This window comes from Arachis stenosperma, chromosome 7 (genome assembly GCF_014773155.1).
Source record: "Arachis stenosperma cultivar V10309 chromosome 7, arast.V10309.gnm1.PFL2, whole genome shotgun sequence".
Classification (NCBI taxonomy): domain Eukaryota; kingdom Viridiplantae; phylum Streptophyta; class Magnoliopsida; order Fabales; family Fabaceae; genus Arachis; species Arachis stenosperma.
The window spans coordinates 1,443,267-1,460,374 of NC_080383.1; the positions used below are offsets into that span (position 1 = coordinate 1,443,267).

At 29.5% G+C, this 17,108-nt stretch overlaps 2 protein-coding genes across 3 annotated transcripts; one reads left to right on the top strand and one right to left on the bottom strand.

Annotated features, from left to right (window-relative positions):
- Nucleotides 1-9,053: 9,053 nt before the first annotated feature.
- Nucleotides 9,054-14,558, top strand: LOC130940806 (cellulose synthase-like protein E1). Its single transcript, XM_057869043.1, has 8 exons — nt 9,054-9,529; nt 10,540-10,858; nt 11,507-11,647; nt 11,747-11,881; nt 12,451-12,663; nt 12,750-12,977; nt 13,453-13,800; nt 13,919-14,558. Exons 1-8 carry the CDS (start codon nt 9,225-9,227, stop codon nt 14,474-14,476), a joined length of 2,247 nt encoding a protein of 748 aa, XP_057725026.1. The 5' UTR covers nt 9,054-9,224; the 3' UTR covers nt 14,477-14,558.
- A 184-nt stretch (nt 14,559-14,742) lies between these two features.
- LOC130940807 (protein NOI4-like) lies at nt 14,743-16,649 on the bottom strand. 2 transcript variants are annotated; one of them, XM_057869045.1, is made up of 3 exons: nt 16,468-16,649; nt 15,562-15,747; nt 14,743-15,126 (listed from the first exon to the last, which is right to left on the bottom strand). In XM_057869045.1, the coding sequence occupies exons 1-3, from the start codon at nt 16,471-16,473 to the stop codon at nt 15,082-15,084; spliced, it is 237 nt and encodes a 78-aa protein (XP_057725028.1). In that variant the 5' UTR covers nt 16,474-16,649; the 3' UTR covers nt 14,743-15,081. The 2 variants fall into 2 exon arrangements, with proteins under 2 accessions (XP_057725028.1, XP_057725027.1); XM_057869044.1 differs by having other exon boundaries at nt 15,562-15,750; nt 16,468-16,646.
- Nucleotides 16,650-17,108: the final 459 nt, after the last annotated feature.

Genomic DNA, 17,108 nt, shown 5'->3' on the forward strand with positions numbered 1-17,108 from the left:
ACTTTTTCCTCACCTGTTGAAACGACGTGGCTACATTAGAGGTAGACGTGTGTTGTGTCGCTACAAAATTTCTGCTGCATTCGCAAAAATTGCAGAAACTATCAGAACAGTTGTCGCCTTATCGGTAAGTGTTGGTTACAATTAGTAATTGGTAATCCTATAGTTAATCTACTGGGCTTTTTTCTGCTGTTTCAGAGAAATTTTTGATATATGAGTTTGGACTTGCTTTTTTGGTTGGTTTGAACATTGTGTGACCCATACGATATGTTAATAAAGTTTTGGACTATATATGAAGCAGGAAAAAAATGATATAGACCTAAATAATAATAATAATAATAATAATAATAATAATAATAATAATAATAATAATAATAATAAGGTGAAGTATATTTTTTGTTTCTAAAGTTTGATAAAAATTTTAAAAATATCTCTAAGTTTTATTTTGTTTTAATTTTGTCCGAAAATTTTTTATTTGCATCAAATATACTCCTGACGGTTAATTTTTCAAAAAATTTAAGACTAATTCAATAATAATTTCATAAGGATAACCCTCAATACAAGCAAATTAAGCATAATTTTCATGTATTATTGTTTGATTGGTTTTAAATTTTTTGAAAATTTAGTCGTTGAGGGTATATTTGATACAGATCGAAAACTTTTTGGACAAAATTGAAACAAAATAAAACTTAGGAGTATTTTTAAAATTTTTGTCAAACTTCAGGGACAAAAAACATACTTTACCCATAATAATAATAATAATAGAGTTAAACTAAACCTCACTTGTAGACAAGGATTCAGATTCTTAGATTCGTGCCAGAGTGAACATGTTTGGCTCCTTATATGAATGATAATGTTAAAGAGAATTTATGATGGACTGATACGAACATGAAATACGACGTGACACAAAACATTTCGATACATAAATTTTAAAATTTTATAAGATATAAGGACAAACATATATATAAAATATAAAATATTTTTTAGATAAAATATAATGATATTTTAATATTTTATTGATAGTAAAATATAAATTTATTTTTTAATTGATTTTACTGTCTTATTTTAATTATAGAGAGTATTTAAAATATTTTTATTTTAGTAAATAATAATATATATTATTTCTAAATTTATTTCGAGAATATACGTTGAGAATAAAGTTAGATACATTAACACGTGATGATATTTAGATGTGTCAGAAGCGTAACCGAAAAAAATTCATTTTTTATTAAGTTGGACACATACTATCATGTATATTTCAATTTTTTAAATTTAAACTTCTCATTTCTTAAAATAGAAAGTTTGTTTAACTTGATTAATTAAAATTACTTATAATATTTATTTTGCAACTTTAATTTCCAATACTTTTAAAATTAAATAAAATATGAAATTCAAAATTATTTATTCTCAAATATTTAATAATTTCAAATTCTAAAATTTAAAATTATTTATTTTCAAATCTTTAATGATTTCAAATTCTAAAATTATTCTGCTATGTTTGTTTATTTAAATTTTATAATTTTCTACAAATAATACTCAATAAATAACCCTTAAATTTTAGGAGTATATTTTTTAATTAAAATTACTTATTTTAAAATTTATTCTACAACGTTAACTATCAATACTTTTAAATTTAAAAAATTACAAATTTTAAATTTTTCATTTTTAAATAAAAAACTAACTTTAACTAACAATAGAGTCATATTAAAGTAACATTTATAACTCAAAACAATATTATATCAACTAATACTAAATAAATTATGAGTAACCTAATTTAATAAAGTATATTTTCATATATTATTCGTATACTAATTATTTATGTTTTTGATATAAAATACATTTTGTCAATTTCTTATGCTAATTTTAATTCACTAAATAAATATTAATTTTTATTATAAACTTGATTAATTCAAATAACTATTTAAATTCATATTTTTTAATAATTTTTTATTTAAAAATAATTTTAAATAATATAATCTAAATGACTTCTTAATTTATTATAATCTATTTTAATATAAAAACTTGACAAACATAAACTATGCTAATCTCAGCTCATTTTTAATCAAAATTAAGTTTATGCAACTTCTTATTTATAAACTTCAATCTAAACACATATTTAGTAGTAATAAATTCTTTTTTACAATTTTAGTTTTCTTTTGACATTTATTATTATTATTTTTTTGGACAGGATCTTTTGTCATTTATAAACTTTATCTTTATTCAATAATACAATCAAAAAACCCAAACCTTAGTGTAAGCCCAATTATTTACTAAATTGTTGCTGGGCCATAAAAAAAAATCCAAAATCATAATCATCTTCATTAACGCATGAGTTGAGATTATGTAATTAATTATCTTATATAGTACTCTCTGGCACACTGCAGAATTGTCTAGGACTTTACCAACAACATAAACACGTGTTGTTTTTTTCTTATGACACATAATTTCAGCACCAACTGAAAAAATTTCTTTTTAGCACCATAGTATTGGCCAAAAATTTTTGGGTATTAAGTTTGGTTTGCTTTGTTTATGGCTTTGGAGAATGTTTACGTGATTATATACTCTAATAGAAAAAATTTTCATACGGCAGAAGGTATTACATTCATTGACGACAATCTACTATGGATAATGATTCCGCCACAAACATCGTTGCAAGAGCTGAAGAATATGATTCTGATGCATACTGGAATGGTTGGAAAAAAAGAAATCACAAAGCTGTCTTACAGGATGCCAGTTGCAGTGGCCAACTCGTTTACGTATCAAAAAATACAGATAAAATCTGATCAGCATGTGTCGATGATGTTTTCTTATCATCGCAGCATAAGAAACATCTATTTGTTGGAGCTTTGTCTAAATCTTCAGGATATTGGTGGAAGCTTGTCCAGTTCCAATAATGTGGAGGGTGTGAGAAATCTGGGAGCGGATGATTTTGTTCCTCAAGATACTAGTAGGGCTCGTAGTCCAAGCTTTAACGTGTTTATTACGCGGGAACAGAATGCAGATATTCGTGAAGCACGCCCCTCCCCTTCTACCCTTGTTGGGTTCGATAAGTATCCTGATGCTGGCGTTGCAGAAATGTCTGACGAGAATGATATTGAAGATTTCAGCGGTGATGAAGCAGAAGCCGTTCCGGAAACGCAACCTCTACATGGCGATTCTGTTCCTCCAACACATGTTGCATCGGGAGGTGGTGGTGTATCCTCCAGCACACCAGCACACTACCTGTCTTTAAATCTTGGAGCAATGCATTCGAGTGTCGCAGAGGACAGACCGAGCAGCTACGCTTTGTCAGGCGAGATGGAGCTCGAGATTGGGTTGAAGTTTCTCAACCGGGAAACAGCAATGCTGGCAGTCAAAAACTACAACATCCGTAGGAGTGCAGAATATAAGGTGGTAGAGTCAGACCAAAGTAGGTATGTATGTCGATGCAAGCAGTTCGAGGATCAATGTCGTTGGATGGTACGGGTCGCGAAGACAAGGTCTTCAAGATTTTGGGAAATTCGAAAATACGAAGGGCCTCATAGTTGCTTGGCAAGTTCGATGTCTCAAGATCACGCTCAACTTGACATCAATGTCATCTGCCAGCATATATTCTCCATAGTGCATGCTGATGTGACGATTTGTGTAAAGGTGTTGCAAGGATCGGTAGAGTCAGCGTACGGGTACAAGGTGTCTTACAAGAAGGTTTGGCACGCAAAGCAGAAGGCAATCGCAAAGATCTATGGTGATTGGGACGATTCGTATGACCAGTTGCATAGATACTTCAATGTATTCCAAGCTTTCGTCCCAGGTATTACTTGCATTTCAGTATGGTATGGTCTTTGCTATTCATTGTCCGTTTACTCCTTGACATGTTTGATTAAGTAAGCATTTTCACACCAGGGACAATTGTTGACCTCCAAACGCGGCCGTACTATGTTGGGAACACTCTAGACGGTGATAGTGTCATATTTCACCAGGTTTTCTGGTCGTTCCCATCATGTGTTCAAGCTTTTAGGCATTGTAAGCCGCTGGTGTCGGTGGACAGTACACACCTGTATGGTAAGTACACAGGCACCCTTCTCATGGGTATAGCACAGGACGGAAATAACAACATTCTACCCGTCGCTTTCGCAATTGTCGAAAGAGAGAACACAGATTCATGGTACTTCTTCCTTACCAATTTGAGGAGACATGTAGCGACTCGGCCAGGAGTTCTGCTTATCTCCGATAGGCATGCGGCAATAAAGGCCGCATTGGAGCGTGAAGGATGTGGCTGGGAACACAATGTTTACTGTGTACGACATATTGCCTCCAACTTCGCAACCAATTTCAAGAGTAAGGAAGCCAAAAGACACCTGGTTAATGCCGCGTATTCGAAGACGCAAGAGCAGGCGCAGTACTACCTGGAGTTAATCAGTAGCGAGGATCCTGTAACATCTCTGCAGATGATGGCCTGGATCCGAGGGTTAGAGCCACCTAAATGGCTGCAGCACCTTGATGACGGGCGACGATATGATCACATGACGACCAATCTTTCTGAGTGTATCAACTCCATCCTCAAGGGAACTAGAAATCTACCAGTCTGTGCAATTGTCAAATCTACCTACCATCGCCTGAATGAGTTATTCATCGTCAAAGGTCGGCAAGCACAAGCACAGATTGCATGTGGTCAGGTGTTCTCACAGTTCTTGCAAAAAGTCATATTAGCGAACCGTGAGGGAATTTCCCAGATGCTAGTGACGTCGTACAACAGAGCTACTTCCATATTCACAGTTGATGAGATAACTGCTGTAGGGGTGCAGTCTCGGTTTCGGGTTTACCTTCAGCGTCGTAGATGTGACTGTGGTTACTTCCAGGCGTTACACTACCCATGTGCTCATGCACTGGCCGCTTGCGCATACGCGAGACTGGACTGGCAACAGTATGTCGATGTGGTTTACCGGGTTGAAAGCGTGTTTCGGGTCTACGAAATGGAATTCCAGCCAATGCCGGATGAGGAGATGTGGCCCTCGTATGAAGGACAACGTGTCCGTCCCAACCCCCTCTTACGACGTACAATGGAAGGACGTCCAGTGTCTACGAGATTTCGGAATGAGATAGACGAGATTGAGTCAGAATAAGATAAGCGGTGTGGCCTTTGTAGGCAACCAGGACATACAAGGCGATATTGTCCGCATGTTTCTGCCACCTAGAATGCCACCAATTTGGTTTATTGTAGTATGTTTTTGCAATATTTGAGTTTTGTTGTACTAAAAAATGCCAAATGTTTCTTTTTCTTTTGTTTAATGCATATTTGCGTGTGTTGTTTATCTTACGGCTGTGTTATTGTTATGGTATAATCATAATAAAATGAGGACAATCATTACTAAAACTACATATATACATCAAATGATGATAAGACACTAAAACCATACTTAATAGAAGCAAGTAAAACAATACATAATGGAAAGAGTACATCAACTTTGAACAAGTAACAAAACAGTGAATGAAAGCAACATAGAATAAGTCACAACAATACTGAACGGTAAAATATATAACAGAGAACAACTAACATAATGCTAATGGTGCTCGTGACCCAATATGCCGCCTGTGCTACACGCAGGAATTCGAATTTCCCGGTGGAAACGACCAGCATGTTCTTCATTGACTCCACCCTGGAATGAAATTGCAAACCCATATTGTAGGCACCTTCCAAAAAATGCCCTACATATTTGTGGAAGAGATTTCTACGCCGCATATTTTCGAAATAATGTTTTCCTAATATTTATTTAGATAAAAAAAGCCACAGAATCGATTAAGATATTTCCAATTTTGTTTTAGCGTATTGGAGTTCTTAATATATATTTTGTTTTGCAGCCGAGTTTTGTTATTATTAGTATGTGTTTTCTTTTTGTGTCTTTATTAGTATAGGTTTATTCACAATTTCACACTCAATAACTCAATCTCTTTATTTTTTAAAAAATATTTGCATAGGTTAAAAATATTGAATTGAAAAAAATTAAAATATATTTATAAAAAATTTTAAATTATTTATTTATTGTTGTTTAGTATTTTACTAATATTTTTTTTCTTATTTTTCTAATTATATATTATCGAATAAGAATAAAAATTTAAAAAATAATATTTTTATAATTTTAAATTATATTATTATTTGAAAACGAGAGAGTATTAGAATAGAAACAACACCAACACCTGGTATCTAATAGTAATAAATTAAGACACAGTTTGCGAAAATAGTTTAATTAATTTTTTTTTTGAAAAAAGAGTTTAGATAATAAATATTTATAGTAAAAGTAACTTATAAATAAATTATTTTGTATTTGATTTTTTAGTTCTAAAAGTGTTTATTTTAAAAAAAATGATAAAAAAATTTATTATAAAAAATTTATTTTTTAAAACTATTTCATAAACACTTAAATAACTTTTTAGAACATTATAATTTTTTTATAAATTAAAAATAAAAAATATATTTATAAATCTATCCAAATTAATCCTAAATGAATATTAATATCATAATATAAAATAATATCGAGAAAACATTTATCAAAAAAAAGAGGGTTAATAATGTTGACAAGGCAATGCTACATGTGATCCAAATTGGATGTAAAAAATATCAATGTTTAGCTAAACGTATCCATCATTGCCTCATTAAAAAAATTGGTAATTACCAAATCGGTCCTAAGAATTTAAAAAATGAATATTTTAATTTTTTAAAAAATAATACAATGACTAATTTTTAAAATTTTATTTTAGTAGATAAATCAGTTTTTAGTTTATATTTTAGCATAGTAATTATTTGGGTTAGTCTTCAAGAAATTTAAAAGTAAATATTTTATTAGTTTCTAAAAAAATTAACACACAAATCAATTATTAAGATTTTTTCTGTCAGAGATAACATTTTTCTATAAAAAAAAATAAAATTATTAATATTATTAATTACACAATAATACTGTACCATAATTTATTGTATTTTTTGAATAAAAATAATAATAAATTTATTCATTAGATTTTTACGTATATATTTATAATATAAAATATATATATATATATATATATATTCACTCAATAATAATAATAATAATAATAATAATAATAATAATAATAATAATAATAATTAAAAAAATTATTAGAGATAATTCTACAAAAAATTTAAGATTGAAACCATTTGGTATTTTTGTATTTAATATAATTAAAAGATGTCTTATTTTAAAAAAATATGTTTGTATTAAAAGAAAATATTTTAATTTGGATTTCAAAGCATCATTATTCACCTTACTTGTTTCTAACGAAAAGAGCATATTAATATGCTAGTGTCATAATTCGCATGCACAAATCTAAGTTAATAATAATAAAGGTCGACATATAGTAAAAGTAAAATAGATGGGGACTGTTATGTCTGATAGTAAAAAACGCTGAAAATTGATTTATGTATTAATTTTTTTTGGAAATTAAAATGTTCGCTTTTAATTTTTAGAGACTAATCTAAATAATTACTCTGTTAAAAAATGAACTGAAAACTTATTCATTTGCTGGAATAAAATTTTAAGAATTGATATGTGTATTAATTTTTTTTAAAAATTAAAATATCTTTTTTTAAAATTTTTAGAGAGCGATTAAAATAATTATTAAAAAAAGACAGAGAAAAAATGGTACATTTTTTTTTTTGTCTTTAGGGCTCTGTAATCATAGTGCAAAAAGCCATCACAAGCCACAACCTTAACCATTATTCCAAACACGCATTCTAAACTTTTTCTAACGACATGACTAGTAAGATATACCAATGAAAACTAGTTAATTAACTGCCAATAGATAACATTAGAAAAAAAACACTATACTACAAATATTGGCCTCATTGGCATGCTTCATTGCAACCTTTGTCCTCTAATTATTGTAGAGCTAAAAGTCAAAGAAATGCTCAATAATGAATTAATGATATTGAAGTAGTATATATTTGTGTTCCAATCAATAATATTGATAAAAATCTTGAATCTCTGTCGATCTCTTTCCAATTTTGTTTTAGTTTATTATTAGAGATCTTAAAAATATATACTAAAATTAGTTACTAAAGTCAGTTATTATATAAAATACATGTTAAAATATAATATAAATACATATTAAAAATAAATTAAATTATATATATATTTATATATAAATATATTAATGATTAATTTTAGATGCTAATTTTAGTGTACAAATAATCTTTTTTGTATATATATATTGTCTTAATATATATTTTATTTTGCAGCCAGAGTTTTGTTATTATTAGTATTTATTTATTCACAATTTCACACTCAATAACCCAATCTCTTTATTTAAAAAAAATATTTGCATAAGTCAAACATATTGAATTTATAAAAATTAAAATATATTTATAAAAAATCTTAAATAATGTTGATACGGCAATAATGCTACATGTGATCCAAATTGAATGTAAAAGATATCAATGTTTAGCTAAACTTATCCATCATTGCCTCATTAAAAAGAGAAAAAGACAGAAAAAATGGTACCCTTTTTGTCTTTAGGCCTCTGTAATCATAATCATATAGTGCAAAAAGCCTCCACAAGCCACAACCTTAACCATTATTGCTTGACCAGAATATACCTCACCTCCTTGACCAGAATAATATATATCATTCTACCAAGAAATTCTCAACCAATAATATTGCTTCAGAAACCCTCAATTTTGTTTCAAAATAAAGATATTTAACATGTTTCCTATTCTCTACTTTTATTTTTAGATAAAGTATATATTTTTTTTTATATTCTTAACAAGTTTTAAATATATTTTTAATATTTAACTTATTTTAATTTTATCTTTAATATTTTTTATAAATTTCATTATATTCTTTTCCTTATATATATATTTTTTAAATTTTACATTTCCATTAAACACATCATTAATGTCTTTATTTTCATCAACGAAAACAAAACGAAACAAAAACTTTATTATTTATTTATTTTTTTAAGTGTAAAGTAACTATCAATGAAACAAGTTAGCTATTTATCAATGCAAGCCTTTGTTGCCTGTTCTTGTATCACTATATATATATGCTGCGTATTTCTTCCTCTAATAATACAAGTTATATATGATTACACTTTACAAGTTTACATTCTTTCATCACTCTATATATGTTAACTAGCTTATGATTAGTTTTGTAATAATAACAGAAAACTAGTATTATTGTTATTATTATTAATTGTTATATATATTTCGAAATACATAGAATTAAAGTCATTAGAAAGATATGGTTGTAAAGAGGAGTGATGATGAAGAATCATTGTTTGAGACAACCAAATCAAGAGGGAGGTTCCTACATAGGCTGTTTTCACTGTCTTTGTTTGTGGCCATCTGCTTTGTCTATGCTTACCGGTTGACCCACGTACCCACCGGAGGAGAAGACCACGGCGGCGAAGATTACTACTATGGGACATGGACTTGGCTCGGGTTGCTCGCGGCGGAGCTGTGGTTCGGCCTCTACTGGGTCTTGACTCAAGCCGTCCGGTGGAACTTAGTGTTTAGGAAAACCTTCAAAAAGAGACTCGCTCAAAGGTATCATTTTATATTTTTTTTTCTCCAAAATTAAAAGATTTGAATCCACAACTTTTAGATGAGTACGTATATTAAAATTATAATATTTGAGTTATAACTTGTTGGTAAGTATCATTTTATATTAAAAAAATATTTAAGGTGGAAACTCAAGTACAATTAACTTCATATAAAGTTAATAAATGAGAACTCTTAAATAAAAATTTAACCAAATTAGTCAAATTATTTAACGGTTTTTAACTATCAACTTCACGTGAAATTGACTATACCTGAGTTTTCACCAATATTTAATAATAAAAATATTAATAAAAAATATCAAAATTTATTATTTTTAATTTTATTTAATATATTTTATAACAAATAAATATTAAATAAGATAAATTTAAATTTTTTAAATAATTTTTTTTGTCCATATTAATATATTATTACGTTCACGTTAATACGTTATTAGTCCTTTCAACATCTTTGACATTATGACCTTTTCAGCAGGACTACTCCTCTCTTATTATTACTTGAGTGTATCACTTATATATATATATATTAAACATCAATCATCAATTGATTATTATGTATAAAAATATATATTTATGTATAAAAATATATATTTAATATTTTAAAGTTAAAAATATATCATTATAAACAAATTTAATATGATTATTTGTTTATTGTAGGTTTAATTATTTTATTATAAAAGTTAAGTTTGATTATTTTAATAATATATGAATTAATATATAAATATATAATAATTTATTCAGTGGTTGAATTTTAGTTTATATATAGATGTTTTTTGTTGTATGACTAAATTTTACTATCAATACATATATCAAAGTATAATAAAACTTGAACCAAAAGATATTGTGGTTATAATTAATAATAAAATATTTATATATGTATTAGTAAGATATATTTAACATATATAGTAGTAGTGATAATAAGACAATCAATAAAAATATATAGGAGTAGAGATAATATAATAATTATAATTAATGGTGTAAATTAAATAATAATAACAGATATGAAGAAAGCAAGTTACCAGAAGTGGACATATTTGTGTGCACAGCAGATCCAGAAGTTGAGCCACCAATAATGGTGATCAATACAGTGCTGTCTCATATGGCTTATGACTATCCTTCTGAGAAGCTGAGTGTTTATCTCTCTGATGATGCTGCTTCTGAGCTCACTTTCTATGCTCTTTTGGAGGCTTCTCTCTTTGCCAAGCATTGGTTACCTTTCTGCAAGAAATTCAATGTTCAACCTACGTCTCCAGCTGCTTATTTTAATAATATCCTTCTTCACCATAATCATGCTACTAAAGAATTCGCAAACATTAAGGTATAATCATGTAACTTTAATATATATATATATTCTTGGGTGAATGGTGAAATTAGTTTTTGAAAAATGTATCATTCTCTAAATTTGTCTCTGAAAAAATTTATCAGTTTTAGTCTTTTAAAGATTATAAATTAATTATTTTTATCTTTTTGTCACTTAATTAATAGTTTTTGTCAATAATTGATGATATAAACCATTAACTGATAGTATACATGACACCTGATATCTAACATGTCTCTAAATGTATGTTATACATAAATATGTTTATGAAAATTTATCAATTTAGTCTATTTTTTCAATTATATAATCTTTAATCGTAATACAACCTAACGACACTAAATTGACAAATTTTTACAAATATATTTATTTATGGTCTAATTAAATATATTAGGTGTCATGTTATGATATGAATTAATATTCTATGTCATCAATCGTTTATGAAAATTATTCATTCATGATGATTAATTTATAATTTTTAAATGACTAATTTAATTGATAAAATTGTTCAAAAAATAAATTTAAAGAAGGAATCATCTTTAATATATAATTTGTCCTTAAAGTTATAGAAAAATTAAATTTTAATATAATGTCATGATGTACTTACTTCTGACAAAGCAATTTTGTGTTCATATATATTTAATGGTATAGAAATTATATGATGAAATGAAAAAAAGAATTGAAGATGCAACTAAATTGGGAAGAGTTGCGAGTGAAGAACGCTTGAAGCATAGAGGATTTTCTCAATGGAATTCATATTCTTCTCGACGTGACCATGACACAATTCTCCAAGTATAATATAGTAACATTATTTATTATACAATTTTTTCATTCAATTAATTAGGTGATCATTTATATTAATTAATTAATTTGATGATGTTACGATAATAGATAATACTGCATAAAAAGGAGCCGCATAATTCTAAAGATGAAGATGGGAATTATTTGCCAACTCTTGTGTATTTGGCTCGTGAGAAGAGACCCCAACATCATCACAATTTCAAAGCTGGAGCCATGAACTCTTTGGTATAGATGTTTTATCATAATTTTACAGTCATCTAAAAAAATTCACGCGGATAATTTTTTGAATAGTAACTTTAAAAATTAGTTACTTTTATTGATATAGTGCTATACGATTAATTATTTATTTGCATAAAAATTAAGTGCTAGTTTTATTAATACATACTAAGATAAAGTATGTTTTTTGTACTTAAAATTTGCGATTTTCTTCAAAAATATTTCTAATGTTTAGTTAAATTCAATTTTGTCTTTAAATTTTTGATTTGTATTAAAATTATCTCTTAACATTAATTTCATATAAAATATTAGAAACAAAATTAAAAACTTCCAAAGGTAATTTTGACACAAATCGAAAACATTAGAAACAAAATTGAATTAATCAAAAACTTTAGATACCAAATTGAATAAAATTAAATGTTAAGAGATATTTTTGAAAACAATCACAAACGTTAGGGACAAAATGTATACTTTACACATATATAATATATATGCTACATTAGTATAAATTATACCAATTTCATTAATGAAACATTATATTAATTCTTCTTATGTTGCACCTAATTAATTAATTGTAGCTAAGGGTGTCATCAGTGATTAGCAATGCGAAGATCATTCTAAATGTAGATTGTGACATGTACTCAAACAGTTCAGAATCAGTGAGGGATGCTCTTTGCTTTTTGATGGATGAAAAGAAAGGTCATGAAATTGCTTTTGTGCAATTCCCTCAGACTTTTGAGAACATTCTCAAACATGACATATACAGCAGCACTCTATTATCAATTGTTGATGTGAGCCATCCCCTTCATCTTCACCAATATAATGAATTGAGAAATATTCAAACTTGTATTGATGATTATTCTACTATTATATGAAGGTGGAGATGCATGGTGCGGATCATTATGGTGGCCCTTTCTATATTGGAACATGCTGCTTTCATAGGAGAGATGCTCTAAGTGGGATGAAGTTTAGTGTTGGATACAAGAATGAATTATTAAAGAGTGAGAGAGACAATTCCATAGAAGAAAACTTGCATGAATTAGAAGTAAAATCAAAGGCTCTAGCAAGTTGCACCTATGAAGAAAACACACTATGGGGAAAAGAGGTGCCTTATATCTCCATATCCTTTTTTAGTTGAACAAAATTCCTATTTATAAAATGAAATTTTCATATATGAGAAGAAGTTTATCCTTATATATTCATATGCACGCGTATAAAAGTTGGTAAAATATCGTATGATTTGAAAAACAAAAATGCTATATCTATACAAAAAATTAGCCACTAAATTAGTCGTTATAAATTTGTGTATAAATATATGTTTCACATGTTATAGTAAAATCAAACTTGTAATAGATGAATAATCAAACTTGTTTACAGTAGTATGGTAAAAAATTATGAGATGTCAAATATATATATTTTTATATGAAGTGGTTTATTGATGGTTGATTTTTTTATGTACCTGTAGCATAATTATTTGAAAAACTAATTGAAAATTTTAAGAAAACCAAGATATCTTAATTTAAAAGATTTCTTAATATGCATACTACAAATTAATGAATAATGGTTCATTCCAAATGTAGATGGGTGTGAGATATGGGTGTCTAGTGGAGGATGTGATGACAGGATTGTGTATACATTTGCAAGGATGGAAATCAGTGTACTATAGCCCACCAAGGAAGGCTTTCTATGGTGTTGCTCCAACCACCTTGCTTCAAGCACTTGTTCAGCACAAGAGATGGGCTGAAGGACAAGTTCAAATTCTTCTTTCTGAGCATTGTCCAGCATTATATGGCCATGGAAGGATCAGCTTAGGCCACCAATTGGGATATTCTTACTGCAATTGTTGGGCACTCACCTCCTTATCAAAGCTATATTACTCCATCATCCCTTCACTCTATCTCCTTAGAGGCATTCCCTTGTTTCCAAAGGTAATGTGATTATTTAGAAGTATCTTGCAATTGCGTTTTTGTTGTATAACTTCATAATAAAGAATGTTTTATGTACTCATTTGTCTTATACACTGAATACATTTCTTGTGCTGATCAGATGCCTAGCATATGGTTCATACCTTTTGCATATGTAATAGTGGGTGAAAGTGCTCGCAGTTTGTTGGAGTTTGTGTTATTTGGAAGCACAATCCAAGGTTGGTGGAATGACCTAAGGATGGTGCTGTACAAGGGAACAAGCTCTTACCTATTTGCTCTCATAGACAGCATCTCCAAGTTATTTGGCCTTCCAGATTCTCCCTTTACAGTCACAGCTAAGGTCATGGAGGAAGATGTTTCCGAACGATACGAGAAACAAGTTATGGAGTTTGGAGCAGCTTCTCCATTGTTCACTGTATTGGCAACAATTGCATTGCTCAATTTGTTCTGTTTACTTGGCATTTTGAAGGAGTTAGCCCTTAGTGAAGACTGGTTTGAAACTTGTAAGAAAGTGTCCTTGCAAATTCTGTTGTGTGGGTTCTTGGTACTTATCAATATTCCTATATACCAAGGACTTTTCTTAAGGAAGGATAAGGGCAGATTACCAAGCTCTATTGCCATTAAATCAACAGTATTGGCTCTAAGCACATGCATCCTCTTCAGCATGTTGAAAGATTAAATTATTGTATTGTGTGCATTTGTCTTTTATTTGGAAGAAAAATAAAATAATTTCATAATGAAATAAGGGATTCTTATTGTCATTTGAAGGAATTGTATAATGTTTACTTTAGAAAGATGTACTAGAAGATCCATGGTGAAAGAAATTCGCTATCTTCTTAGCTAACTGTACGCAATAATACCATTTTGATTATAATTATATTATGTATAATACAGAATGTTTAGGAAAGTAAGGTATGCATCAAATCAGGTTTGTAGAAAATCAAAGGAATAAAATCTGTTGATAAAATAAGATTTGTTTAAATTATACAACAAGGAATACAATGTGAGAAGCAATCACTATAGGCCATAGCGCAAGACAAAGAAAAAAAAGGAAGCAATCTTTGCTCCTAATTATAAGGCACCACATCAATACAGATACGTACAGATAACAAAATAGTCTGTTTTCTTAACTCTCCCCACAGTGCAACTCAATTTTACAGTACATAAACTTATATTCAAACAGAATTCATTTATGGCTCTGTAGCTCAGATCTTGGAAACACTGGGAGCTAGTTGGATATAAACATGTTCTTCTGTTCAGGCTTTTAGACAGAAGCAACCAATACTATGATTCTGCAGGAGGATTTTGTATGCAGCAAAACCATTTCTTCTGAAAATCAATTCATTCATGAGAAGGTTAACACGCTATACCTTACGATTAATTCAAGTACCACGCATCTATTCAATGATTACATTGCCATTTGACAATCTAAACTTGGACAAGGAAATAGAAACACCTTCCTGAGTTAGTCTACAAATGATCCCTGAGCTAGAACAACAAACTACACAGACAAGAATGATAAGGTTCATTACTTCATTACCTTATTACCTCATATACATCAAGGTGCCAGGTTATTTAGCTAAGATATACTTGTACTCAAGACAAGTTAATGCAACATAGAGCAGAGCTTGTTAACTAACAATGTTCCTAAATCCATTTGAAATAAATACACATGCATTATATACAATACACACACAGACAGCCACTCAAATATCCTAAACAATAGAAAACATTAAAGACATGCACAGGTTTAGAACATCTTACACTCGCAGTTTTGCCGGGATCTAATGCAGGCTTGGCAGTATGAGGATCAGCTTTTCCAGGTGACTCAGGTTTGCCACCAGTCTTCTTCTCATCCCTAGCTTTGTTAAAGATTACAGTGTACCCTTCCGCTGAAGCTGGATCATTAACATCCCATTCACCAAACTTAGGTAGTGGCTGACCCTTTTCCTGCTGTATATTAAGTCAACTCAGTCAACCAACATTCAAACCCTAGTAAACTTCAAAAGTAACTAATTCTCATTTTTCAACACAATTCAAAACTAAACCTGATGATTTAATCATAAACTTGAACTATCTATGGGGATTAGAGAAATTAATCTAAAAGCAATTAACTAACACATCTAACTCCTTTCTATACTAACTGTTAATACATTGAACTCATCCCTCTCTGTGAGGTGTGTTTTCTCTCTTCTCTTTCCCCCAACCCTAGATCCAGGTAAGGAATGCTCTCTGCAATAAACTACATCATCTAACTCCGCAGTAAAAGATGTTCAGTCATCAATAGTCTTTGGATAAAGAGCAAAGCCACCTAACAGTGTTTAGTTCAGTGTATTGTTAACCTCATCTTCTCTTTAGATCTTAGATCTGAGATATTTCTAAACTCCGTTGTTGTTTCATCACAGAGTTTAACCTAAAATTCGAACAATCGAAACGCAGATCATATCACCAAAATCAATCATCGAAATTACAAAAAAAATCATAAAAATATAGCGATTATCGAACCAAAATCACGGAAATCGTAGCAGAAATTGCTAAACGCAATCATCGTCGAGGAATCGAGCAGAGCAAACAGAACCGATTAAGAGAAACATAATCGGTACAAATTTAGAATGACGCTAATCAGAAAATTCCAAAGAGGAAGAAAAAAAATGAAATAGGAACACATACCGACATGAATACCGGATTGGAAAGATTTTCCGGGAAAAGAAAAAAGAGTGGGAAAAATAGAAGACGAGAAAATTTCAGAGACGAAATGAAAAGAAGAGTGTGCGTCTTTTGAGAGAGAGAGAGAGAGAGAGAGAGAGAGAAGAGCGAGAATGGTTGGGACTAAGTGAAAGAAATTTTGGAGGCGCAGTGTTTGAGTTATAACGGCGTTTGCGTAACGTGTTAAACGGATGCCACAGTGAAGAAGGAATCAGTGACGGCGCGTCCTAACGGCGCCGTTTGACTTTAACGCTGTATTAGACTATTTGAGTAAAACAGAAAAAAACAGAAAGAAAAAGTTTAGTAATGGAATCTATCTACTAATTATGCTTAACGCTAATGATAATCCTAAATCCTAATGCTTATATAAAAATGTTTTATAATCAACTTGAGTAGGTATGGTAGTTAATTTATTAATTTATTTAAATAAAATTTAAATTCATAAAAAATTAGTTTTTGATTTACTGAATTGATGGATACGGTAGGAAAAAAATATGGAAAGGTTTTATTGTTGTTAGCATGACCAAATCAATCATGTAATGTCTACAACTATTTTATCAATCAATTTATTTAGTTATCAACTTATTCTTATATTTTTTTAATTA